Here is a 13,131-nt window from a genome sequence, read left to right as displayed (position 1 = left end):
CAGTGCCTGCTTAGCTTTATTCAGTGCCTGCATAGCATTATTCAGTGCCTGCTTAGCTTTATTCCGTGCCTGCTTAGCTTTATTCCGTGCCTGCTTAGCTTTATTCCGTGCCTGCTTAGCTATATGCAGTGCCTGCTTAGCTTTATTCAGTGCCTGCATAGCTTTATTCAGTGCCTGCTTAGCTATATGCAGTGCCTGCTTAGCTTTATTCAGTGCCTGCTTAGCTTTATTCAGTGCCTGCTTAGCTTTTTTCCGTGCCTGCTTAGCTTTATTCAGTGCCTGCTTAGCTTTATTCAGTGCCTGCTTAGCTTTATTCAGTGCCTGCTTAGCTATATGCAGTGCCTGCTTAGCTTTATTCCATGCCTGCTTAGCTTTATTCCGTGCCTGCTTAGCTTTATTCAGTGCCTGCTTAGCTTTATTCAGTGCCTGCTTAGCTATATGCAGTGCCTGCTTAGCTTTATTCAGTGCCTGCTTAGCAGAGGGCAACTTCTCTTCCAAAGTCATTATGGGCATCAGTGAAGTGTGTGAGTGTGTGCAGCAGTCACAGTCCTATCTGCTATTTGAAGGGCATCAGGACCCCACGGGGCTGGAAGTCAGCAAGGGATCCATGGCTGGAAATATAGCAGATGGAAAGACAGCAGAAACTTCATATCTCTTATCTCTTTGGTGCTTTAAAGCTGTTAGCCAGACCAAATATGGGGATGTGACGGGAGGCGATGATGGATATTAGGAGAGAAAGTGACGGTTCTATGCTCTGTATCACTGCACAAACAAAGTCACTCTGTATTTAGAACAGTTATCTTGACATGTCTTTGAGTAGCACATTTGGGACACTGACAGCTATCTGGAAGCCAGAGGCTGCTCCGATGCAAATTAGGCATCTTTGGTTTTCAGAGGAAGTTATTGTTGAAACTGACAACAGTAAAAACAATATCATCTTCATCATCATTTATTTATATAGCGCCACTAATTCCGCAGCGCTGTACAGAGAACTCATTCACACCAGTCCCTGCTCTAATAGAGCTTACAGTCTAAATTTACTAACACACACAGAGAGACTAAGATCAATCGGAGGTAGTTTTTGTTAGTATTCCCAGAATGTATTTCCAGATCCCATAGTTATTTTGCTTAAAATTAAGAGCACAATGATTAAGGCTAATCTAGGGTTTGTACACACAGCACATGCACCCGAAGTGCGCTCCGTCTCCCAGCAACATACTAAAGCACAGGCACATTGAATCAGATACCAAATGTAATCCATACTTGCCAACTTATCCTCGTTGGCTTCAGGGAGATCCCGGGGAAGGTGGTCATGCGGGGACGGGGCTTGACAAATCACATCATTTTGGCCCCACCCTTAAATGATTGTCACAATTTGGCCAATTACAGCAGGGGGTGAGGTTAAGATGTTGCGCCCCCCGCCACTTATCTATTGCGGGGGTGACAACCAGGAGGTTGCCCTGCTCTTCTGGGAGCCCGAGAGGTCTCCCAGAAATGCAGGAGCCTCCCGGACATTCCAGGAGAGTAGGCAACTATGCGTTAAAGAAGAGCAGCTAATGAATCTCTAAAGACTGAAGTGTCTTTTCTATTTCTGTCTCCATTACTGAAGTCATGTTGTCTTAACTGTCAGTCTTTGATTAAATCTTGGTCTCCATAAAAATGGCCACCTCCATAGGCACCAATACATGGACATAGGACACAATTTCTGAACTGTGTCATCATTCCACTGATGGTGAAGCCAACCACGTCTTGTACTGGCTCAGCATCAGGGAGAATGCCAGACTCTTCAGGGAGTGAGGGAGATCACCCCTATTTCAGGGAGTCTCCCCGACATTCAGGGAGAGACGGCAAGTATGATGTAATCAAAGCTAAATTTCCAATTCTGCAGACTTAAATTATAATGCTCAAATATATTTATTATTGCACATTGTTAACAATACATATAATTATCGTTTATAACAAGATTATTTTTGTCATATTTTTGACAGACGACGGAACATTATGGCGTTTCAATTATTTTTCTTGGTTCAAATAAAAGATAACATTGTTAGCTATGGTTATGACCCAATGCTCAAGGTGGAATTAAGCATCTTTTTCGCCAGTAAAAAAACCTTACAGAGAACTGATATGTGTCTAGTTTTATATTTCTTTTAGAAACCACTATCAGCGTTATATTTAGAGTTGAAACTGTTTTAAAGTGAATATAACTTGTACACCCCTCATGTCCATATCAAACATTTGCTCCATGACTCTTTCTGGGAAACAGCAGCGAAAATCAGTCAAAGTAGCAAAAAAAAACAACAACAATAAAATTAAAAAGTTAACCCAATTAACATTCTAGCATTCTGTGCTGCAATTTGAACCGTTCTATATTAGACGATCTATATGGTGATTATAGTCCTGAACAGTATATTGGTAATATTTATGAGATTAATCAATAGCGAAGAGGAAAATCAATTAGCAGTAAGTAAATTGATGACTTTCAGATAATGTTAGAAACATATTATAACTTTTCTCTTTCTCTTCTTGTTCTTTTAGCAATATTTTCAAGATGTATGAGTAAGTATTTACTGTTGCTTCACTGTTATGTTTAGATATCACATTTCACTTTTGTTTTTACATGGAAATAAACTTACAAAAAAAATATTTTGACATATTGTAATTAGAGATGTTCGGGCTCGGTTTTTAGAAAACCGAGCCCATCCGAACTTAGAAAATCCGAGTAGGCTCGGTACTTTTGCAAATTCTCGGATCTGAATCGAGGCAGAACGTCATTGTTGCATTTACAGATCTCGCGGGTTTTGGATTTCATAATCACCTCTCTCCCCAGGAGATCCAGCGCCATTGCTCACACACAAACAGAGGTAGCAGTGTTCTTATCACTCTCCAGTCTCCAGTGACATTGCTCAGCGCCATTGCTCACACACAAACAGAGGTAGCAGTGTTCTTGTCACTCTCCAGTCTCCAGTGACATTGCTCAGTGACATTGCTCAGTGCCATTGCTCACACAGAAACATGGGTAGCAGTGTTCATGTCACTCTCCAGTCTCCAGTGACTTTGCTCAGTGCCATTGCTTATGCAGAAACAGGAAGGGTAGCAGTGTTCATGTCATTGACAAAAAATGACTGAAAATGACTGGAAATTAATGTTATTGAGGTCAATAATAATGTAGGAACAAAAAAGGATCCATATTATCTGATTTTAGGAAAAAAAAATAGGGATTTCAGAAAATAAAGGATCCAAAACCAAAACACAGGGGTCCGTGAACATCTCAAATTGTAATACAGAGTAAATAGCACTATACTACTTTTCCTTTATATACAGCACAGGTATAATAGAAAAAAGTTATAATTTTCTTCTATAAATGTGGAGCCTATGTCCCAAGTCACTGAGTGTGACTGAATTATTGGAATTTTAGTAGCCCCGTGTGCTACAGCAGACATTTTTGTCGCCATTTCACTTTCACATTAAGCAATAAGACAATCAAAACTAATTTCCCAGAGTTCACTTGGTTATTGTCATATTCAGTGATCATGGGGTATATTTACTAAAGTGAGGGTTTGAAAATGTGGAGATGTTGCCTATAGCAACCAATCAGATTCTAGTTATCATTTATTTAGTGTATTCTACAAAATGACAGCTAGAATCTGATTGGTTGCTATAGGCAACATCTTCACTTTTTCAAACCCGCACTTTAGTAACTATCCCCCCCACATATATGGCTACATTCTACCCTTTGTGCTCCATCCCTCAGGGATTTCACTTGTTACCAATGAATTGATAGACAGATACACCAAATGTAATTCCTAATGAATTGATAGTATGCATGATTATTGATTCAGGCCACAAAATGGCAGCTTCAATTATGGGTAAGTGATCATACACTACATAAGCTGTCTGATTACACAAAATATTTTGTGTCTCTGCTCTCCTTTAATGTAACATGAAGAGTTCACCAGTTTCCCTCATCTTTGGGCTATAAAATAGTTAACAAAAGTAAAAATATAGGACAACATCTCTTTTACCTTGAACTATGAGGTACTTGAGCGTCTCTGAATATTAATGCTTTCTTCTCTCTTTTTCCTACAGGGAAGAGGTAACTGTAAGTATTTTGTGTGTAGTCTTCTTTGATGTTCAATATGCCTTAGAACCATTGATCTGTCTCTATTACAGCGCAACAAATACTCTTTCATAACACTTAGAATAAAGAACAGCCATCTCTCTTTTAGTAATCTATATTTCCGGTGAATGTGAGGTGACTAATGCTAACTAATGTTCATAATATGTTATCTGCCATAAATAAAATCTGTATTTTTGTCTATTATTATACTATTTTTTTTTTTTTTAAATCAGGTAATTTTTATTGACATTTTTTTACCTCAGAGAAAAGACAAAAACAGTCATACAAAAAGAAAACCATACACAAACTAAACTATTAAAACCAAAAGGTGTTCTATCATCAAATAGAAAGGCATAGCGTTGTCCCATACACGCCAACAAGCCAGAGAGAGGAACAAGTATTATGCAACATATATCGTCTAACATATAACAAGGCGTGCAGGGCTAGGCCCACCATGGGTCCAGAGTGAAAGGTACACAATAGTTACAGGTCAGGAGAGCGTATTCTGCAGGGCCGTAACTAGGGCTGTGCAATAGGGGCGACAGCCCAGGGTGGAACGAAGGGGGGCGCAGTTTAGGAATGATTTAGGTTCATTTGGTTGAAATTGAGGCCTAGGGGGGCATAAGTTACGGCTCTGGTATTCTGTAGCGCAGAGGCGGAATTGTGGAGATGTTGTCTATAGCAACTAATCAGATTCTAGTTATCATTTATTTAGTACATTCTACAAAATGACAGCTAGAATCTGGTTCTTTTCTATAGGCAACAGATCCACTTTTCAAACCTGCAGCTTGATAAATTTACCCCCTGGTCTCTAATATTTGTCTCCCAAAATATCTGAATCCGCCAATGAAAAACAAGGTGTAAGGGTGACCTTTTTAGCACTGCTAATGTTAAAGGCGAACAGAAAAGATACAATAAGATTATAATATGATGTGTATATGTGGACATATTTTTGTATATATAAAAGCTTTCATTATAGAAGTACCTGCGCCTATCAATTTAGGAAGTAAAAGTTATGATAAAGTTTTAGTATGTTTATAAAGACAAATACTAATGCAATGGATAACAAACCACCTCTGTCACAAACTGTTGTGGAGAATTGTCTTGGTCGCCATTAACAATATGTTACCTCCTAACGATCATTGGAAACGATGAGACAGAGGAAAATGTGTTACCCATAAAATGTCTATACCAGGGTTTCCCAAACCCAGTCCTCAGGGCTCCCCTACAGTGCAGGTTTTCTGGATCACATGTGACATAATTAGGACCACCTGTGGATCTGTTACAATGTATCAGTCAGTAATGAATACACCTGTGCTCCAGCAAGGAGATATGGAAAACCTGCACTGTTAGGGAGCCCTGAGGACTGGGTTTGGGAAACCCTGGTCTATACTGATCATGTAACATTTTCTCAAACAGTATGAAGAAGAGGAAGAGGAGTATGTTGAGGAAGAGGTTGAAGAGGAAGAGGAGGAAGCAGAGGAAGAATCCGTGCTGGAGCCGCCAAAACCGGCACCTCCAGTCACTGCTCCGCCACCACTCCGAAGGAAGTCATCTGCAAACTATCGCTCCTATGCCACCGAGCCGCAGGTTAAGGTAGGGGCAAGTTGTGCATGCATTATATTTAAATATTGTATTATACATTTCATTATGAAACATCTATAATATAAATGTCTAGTGGCGTGTGTTAGTCTGTCTGTGTGTGTGTGGAAAAAATAAAACCAAGCTGCAGCGCCACCTGCTGGGCGGAGTTATACACTGACCTACTAAATTCTTAGTGTGTGTGGGGAAAAAAATTCAGAAAGGGCTGAAATTTGGTATACTAAGATGTTTTCAATTTGTTAACTTAATTTGTTAATTGTTAAAAGTGTTTATAAAGATTTAAAAAAATATATATATATTTCTTGAAGGAGAAGTGACAGTTGGGAGTGGTTGGTGGTTGCCGGGGGTGACAGTGGGGAGTGGTTGGTGGTTGCCAGGGGTGACAGTTGGGAGTGGTTGGTGGTTGCCGGGGGTGACAGTGGGGAGTGGTTGGTGGTTGCCGGGGGTGACAGTTGGGAGTGGTTGGTGGTTGCCGGGGGTGACAGTTGGGAGTGGTTGGTGGTTGCCGGGGGTGACAGTGGGGAGTGGTTGGTGGTTGCCGGGGGTGACAGTGGGGAGTGGTTGGTGGTTGAGGCCTGGGCTATGGCCCAAATGCATGACAAGAACCTTTTTAACACCTTAAGTAGCTTGATTTGACTAGAATGCATGAGTATCATGCACGGGCTAACTTGTATTATATAAACTTAGTAATGATGTCTACACCCGGGCGGTGTCTGTTTAATGTGTACAAAATAATCAACAACCAATACGACATAGGGAGACGTCTCGCTGGTAGTTGGTTATTTTGTACACTTGTTACTACCAAATGGAAAGATACAAACTAAACAAATTCCGTAACACGTGAACAACTAAGTATAACGTCTTACGTGCTAGTATTTTAAGTCAAACATAATTCTTTGGGTGAGATGGCTTTCGGATAATTAAATAAATCAGTTAATAAAATAATTAATTTTAATCAAATTTCATGTGGCTGTAAAGTTTCCTTCGGTTGCTTGTCATTCCAATATGTACATATTTTGTTCTAAAAGTTCATTCATTCCAGGCCAATAAAATTATTCCCATGCATGACATAGACATCTTTCAACGCCTAAATGGGAAGAGAGTATTCTATTCATAATGTCTCTTTTTAGACACTCTGGAATCACTGGGATAACTTGTTCTTCTGTCCTCTGGATGATGATCAGTCTGTGGTTCCATGCCTTAGGCCAATAACCACTCATATGACTGAACAGCAAGCTGCCACCAGTGCATTAGACTCACTAGCAATATCATTGCATGATGCAAAAAGTCAGATCATGACTGACAGCTCTGACAGACAACGCTGTAGTTTGGGAATGCTACAACCTTGGGAAAAACGGCTTAATGTGCGGAGCTCCTGGGCTTGGCTAAAAGGAAGGAGCAACTGTACTGTACCAGCCAACCAGGACATGCCCTATCACCGTTTCTACATAATACACTTATTTGAGTTAATTTTTTCCCATAGTAGCTAGTAAAATCTTAATCAAACAGCCTGAGAGGCCTCCAAATCTTCATCAAACAGTCTCGGAGGCCTCCAAATCTTCATCAAACAGTCTCGGAGGCCTCCAAATCTTCATCAAACAGTCTCGGAGGCCTCCAAATCTTCATCAAACAGTCTCGGAGGCCTCCAAATCTTCATCAAACAGTCTCGGAGGCCTCCAAATCTTCATCAAACAGTCTCGGAGGCCTCCAAATCTTCATCAAACAGTCTCGGAGGCCTCCAAATCTTCATCAAACAGTCTCGGAGGCCTCCAAATCTTCATCAAACAGTCTCGGAGGCCTCCAAATCTTCATCAAACAGTCTCGGAGGCCTCCAAATCTTCATCAAACAGTCTCGGAGGCCTCCAAATCTTCATCAAACAGTCTCGGAGGCCTCCAAATCTTCATCAAACAGTCTCGGAGGCCTCCAAATCTTCATCAAACAGTCTCGGAGGCCTCCAAATCTTCATCAAACAGTCTCGGAGGCCTCCAAATCTTCATCAAACAGTCTCGGAGGCCTCCAAATCTTCATCAAACAGTCTCGGAGGCCTCCAAATCTTCATCAAACAGTCTCGGAGGCCTCCAAATCTTCATCAAACAGTCTCGGAGGCCTCCAAATCTTCATCAAACAGCCTCGGAGGCCTCCAAATTTTCATCAAACAGTCTCGGAGGTCTCCAAATCTTCATCAAACAGTCTCGGAGGCCTCCAAATCTTCATCACACAGACTAAAAGGCCTCCAAATCTTCATCACACAAACTGAGAGGCTTCCAAATCTTCATCAGTTTGAGAGGCTTCCAAATCTTCATCACACAGCCTGAGAAGCCTCCAAATCTCCATCACACAATCTGAGAGGCCTCCAATTTACAAATCTTCAAAACAGACTCAAAACGTACCTGTTTACTCAAGCATCTCATCAATGCCCCCCCCCCCCATACTTTCATAATACCCAGTGCTTAGTTTTCTCCTCTCTATTGTTTTAATCTTTTATTTATTTTCAATCATTTGTTTTTTCTTGCAAATGAAATGTGTTTTGAGTCCTATTGCAAGGAAAGCGCTATATAAATAAAATGATTATGATTATTGTTATTATTACAATACGATATTATTTGTTTTGCCAGAGAAAGCCGAAGATTTCTGCATCCCGGAAACTGCAGCTGAAGGTACAGTCGTATTCATTTTAATATGCTTCATAATCATGAGTTGGCTCTTTAACATCCTTTTTAGCTGTTTGTGCCTTTCAGAATCCCACATAGATTATCCCGGCATTGTAGCATGGAAGCAACCACTTGGTTCCTGCTCCATTGTGTATTTTTAAGCCAGCAGATAATTACCACAAAACAATAAATAATTGTTGCCAGAAGCCAGAGCCTCAGAGGTCATGTACTATGAGAGCAAATGAGTTTATCTTTATGAAAAGAAAAGACAGTTATTATTATTATTATTATTATTAATATTATTATTATTAAACACAGTGAAGGCAGCCATTTTGTGGATGGAACCATTGTTCATGAGAATTCATCTTATAAATTTACAAGGAACCAGTGACAGAACAGAGACACACTGTGCCCCGGGCATCTCATTGGTTCGTACTAGTGAATTAATAGGCTTAATTCTTATATATATATATATATTAGTCATACTTTCCTACTCTCCCGGAATTCCCGGGAGGCTCACGAATTTCAGGGAGGGGGTGGGGCTTAATCATGTCATTAAGCTCCGCCCCCTCCATTCAATGTCGTGCATTTCGGCTTTTTATAGTGCGGGCGAGGCTATGGTGACTCCTCCTCCTACCAAATGTCACACACATGACTTCTCTTAAAAGTATTAAAAGTTGACATGTATGATATTAGTTCCATCCACAAAATGGCTGCCTCCACAGTGTGACAGGTGCATATTAAATGTTAGATTATTTGTTTCAGAGTCTGATGCTGCAAATTGCTAAGAGTGAGATGGAACATGAGGAAGAAGAGAGAGCCAATGAGAAGGAGAGGTTCCTGACTGAGCACTGTCAGCCCCTACAACTCTCTGGACTGTCCCGTTCTGAGCTGCAGGTAGAGAACAGTAATGTGCAATAGCATGAAGTATATATATATATATTATATAGAATATCTTATGGAGCTCAGCACAGGCAACTGTCAGAGTTCTGGAACTTGGCGCTTTAATTGAAAGTCATAAGCGCACTAGCGTACACCTAATATCTCTTTCCACCACATCACCAATGACAAATTTCCATATCTCCCATCATAGTGTTGTAGTAGATGACATATAAAAAGTTGACCTCTCGCCACATAATGTATACCGCTTATGGTGGTAGGGTCCCTAGGTCCCTACTGAATTCATAGACCTGATTCTGATGACTGGTTCCATCCAGGAAATAGCAGAACTTCTTGACCCTCATTTACAAAGTGAATGTGATGCAGCACAATGCTCTTTTAATGTGCTGTGCACCTTGATTTACAGATTATACTCTAAAATGTTAGGGAGTTCTCGCAGTCACCTGGGAGAGTAGGTCACCTTCCTGCGTCTCCTTATAAAGGGGGGCAGGGCCTTGATGATGTGATCATCATTCCCGCTGCCACCACTGTACGATGACATAATGGTATCATTGGCCATGAGGGGGGTGGAGCCATAATGTTGCAAATCGCGGCTTGAACCCCCCAGAATTTGCCATTTGGAACTCCCCTCTGTGAGATCTCAGTAAGGAGATTCAAATAATAATTCACCTAGATTTCTGCAAAAACACATAGGTTTACAGAGCAAGATGTTGTTTCCAGAGGAGCAGGAGTTCATGGGGGGAGTTGGATGGAGCGAAGACATTCCTTGTGAGTTGCTGTTTCAGTGCATCTAGTTTTGTGGAGCAGTGCAAAAACGGGATAGAGAAGGTCACATTTGTAGTGACACTTCCTGCGTTGTTGTTTGCTACACGGCGATATCCGTTTAATAAAAATACTTGATTTTTTAAAATCTTTTTACGCTAGTTGTTTTAGTTTTGATGTGACATTTTATCTGTTCCCACCTTGTGCCTTTTCATCTTTACCCACCAAGCCGCAATGCTAAGTGCATGATGCTTTTCTATGTATCCTGCGTTGAGCTTGGCGCACAGTTTGGCACACGTACAGATAAAGAAGCATTGCAGGTTCACAGATTCTGCGGTTCCGGAATTGCTTTAGTGTTTACACACGGCAGTCAGACAAGATCCTCCCTGACCCTCATCCCTCTTAAACAAGTGTCTGGTAAAGCTGGGTACACACTACAGAAATTTCGACCAACTTTTTATGCCGAGCAATTTTACATGCGATCGATGATCCGATCGCTCGGTCCATGGACTGCATACACACTAGCCTTGTTTAGGACGATAAAGGGAAGAGCGGACGTCCCTTTAGCGACTTTTTACAGCCATGTTGTTGTGAGCAATGACTGTAATTTCGTACTCACTGTTGTGGATCGGTCGGAAGTTTATACACACTACACAGCGGAAACGAGATTGGACCGAAAATATTAAACGGTACGACCAACCAAATGAGGCGATAATCGTCCACTTGGGCAGACTTTCGACCATTGTGTCACTGCACACACTGACCCGACTTTTGAACGAGCGGTCGTATGTCGGCTGTTTGAGCCCGATTATTGAATGAAAACAGTGTAGTGTGTACCCAGCTTAAGAAAGAGCACTTCTATCTGCAGGATATAAGGGGAGTGATCCAAGACAAACGTCTGGGTAAGAACTGATAGCGCACACATATAGGTGAAGGCATTAACTGATAAACAGCAAGAACAATGACAATGCTTCCCATGGAAAAGGTTAGTGGCCCTTTAATTAATGCAAACATAAATCCTTTAAATGTTATAATAAGATTAACTGAGCATAATTTTAACCTCTGTGATCACAACCTCTGTGAATACATTTTATGATGTTGCTATGTATCGGCTAAACAGAGAAAATGTTTTCAACAACTTTGTGTCCTAGTGAATCTCCCCTTGTTTGTCTGTTAAGGACACATAGGATAGGATAGTGAAACAAATATATCTAAAAAGCATTATATTGTCAAAAATAAAAATATATTACTTTGACCCAATTAGTGCAACCAGTACTGGAAACTAAAATGGCCATCATCATCATCATTTATATAGCGCCACTGATTCCGCAGAACTGTACAGAGAACTCACTCACATCAGTCCCTGCCCCAGTAGAGCTTACAGTCTAAATTCCATAACACACACACAGACTAGGGTCAATTTGTTAGCAGCCAATTAACCTACCAGTATGTATTGGAGTGTGGGGGGAATCCGGAGCACCCAGAGGATACCCGCGCAAGCACGGGGAGAACATACAAACTCCACAAGGACATGGTCGGGAATGTTACTCATGAAACCCAGTGCTAACCACTGAGCCACCATGATGCCCGTTAGTCTCTTTGCACCAAAGAATCCTGTACCAACCACAAAAGCACCGTGAGTCCACTTGTCTTACACACATCCTAAACAATAAATTCTAGTAAGATGTCACTGTCAAAACCACCTCTCCCAGATCAGATCTGGCCGCTATACACCAGTTTCTGTTTGAGTTTGTGTCGGTCTCTAAGAAATGATTATTGCATGTCATATTTCCTTGTAGGATCTATGCAGAGAGCTCCATGCAAGGATTGATGTAGTGGATGAAGAACGATATGACATGGAAGCTAAAGTGAACAAAAGCATTACGGAGGTACTTGCACAGTCTGATACTCTACTTGGACTGCAAATTGCTAAAAAAATCAAGTCACTCCCCCAAACTAATGTTCGTATTTAAACACAGCAGATCTTCATAGTGCTCAGAATATCAATACAGTACATTAATAAGCTTGTATATATTGTCTTTGTATTGAACAGTTTTTATGTTTGATGAATGCAGTAATGTATTCCATAAAATATAATAATAATACTAATAATTAATAATAATTTCTGAACACATCGGGGACAGAGGAAGAGAACATCCAGCCACGTGGAAGATCTAACACACTAGAGATTGTGGTTTGCAGATCCCAGAAGAGGTAACCTCTGTTGGTTCAGGGGTGTAGAATTTTTTTTCCACAACCGTGCTGTTTAAAATTGCCACCTATGTGTTCCTTGGTTGGAGAGCTTAGACCAGTAGACCAGGATGTGTAAATTGCAGAAAATGGATACATACAAATTCACTGAATCATGAGGGGGGACCAAATTGAAAAGTGTCTGTTATAAATGTGTAAATTAGGGATACAATTGTACTTTTGAAAAATGTTTGGTTTATTTTTACATAATGCATTGTAAATAAAATATCAGCCACTAGGTGGAGCTCTCTTTATGAGGATGTTCTTAGCATACTACATGTACAAATCGTTTTCTACTTAGAGATGCTCACTGACCCCCGTGTTTTGGTTTTGTTTTTGGTTTTGGATCTGGATTACCTTTGTGTTTTGGTTTTGCAAAACCGCCCTTGCGTGTTTTGGTTTTGGTTTTGGTTTTGTTTGGTTTTGTTTTGCAATTTTGTTTAAAAATCAATGTTTTTGGCCATAAAATAACCTAATTTAGTGCTTCTCCTGTTTTTTGGATAAGTGAGGTAATTCTAAAGCTAATAAATTAGGAAGAAAACAGTTTAATCCCTGGTAGGCCGTCCTTAATTCTCCACACAAACCTGGTTGTCTTCCTCTTCATCTTTGCCTATTGGAAATGCAGCCATCGTCTTTGGGTGTATATTACACCCTCCACTTGTAGTTGAATAGAAAAAAAGCAGCCTGTAGTTTGGTATCTGTCTGCATCTGACCCCCTCTCCACTAGGAGTAAAATAGTAAACTATTCAGCCGTTATAGAGTCTAGAATATAAATAGAAATTGAGAAAGGCAATTTGGTATCTGTCTGTATCATAATCATCAACATCATCATTAGTGCCCTTGTC

The 13,131-nt window shown here is 40.6% G+C and overlaps 1 protein-coding gene across 1 annotated transcript in view; it reads left to right on the top strand.

Annotated features, from left to right (window-relative positions):
* The first annotated feature begins 505 nt into the window (after positions 1-505).
* Positions 506-13,131, top strand: part of TNNI3 (troponin I3, cardiac type) — a 30,283-nt gene continuing 17,657 nt past the window's right edge. Inside the window, exons 1-6 of the mRNA XM_075190977.1 lie at positions 506-666; positions 4,090-4,096; positions 5,540-5,716; positions 8,339-8,380; positions 9,140-9,271; positions 11,836-11,925. Coding sequence (XP_075047078.1) covers positions 506-666; positions 4,090-4,096; positions 5,540-5,716; positions 8,339-8,380; positions 9,140-9,271; positions 11,836-11,925 — 609 coding nt within the window. The remainder of the gene's footprint in view (positions 667-4,089; positions 4,097-5,539; positions 5,717-8,338; positions 8,381-9,139; positions 9,272-11,835; positions 11,926-13,131) is intronic.

The sequence above is a fragment of the Mixophyes fleayi genome, chromosome 11 (genome assembly GCF_038048845.1).
Source record: "Mixophyes fleayi isolate aMixFle1 chromosome 11, aMixFle1.hap1, whole genome shotgun sequence".
NCBI lineage: Eukaryota > Metazoa > Chordata > Amphibia > Anura > Limnodynastidae > Mixophyes > Mixophyes fleayi.
This window is presented reverse-complemented; position numbering and strand designations above follow the sequence as displayed.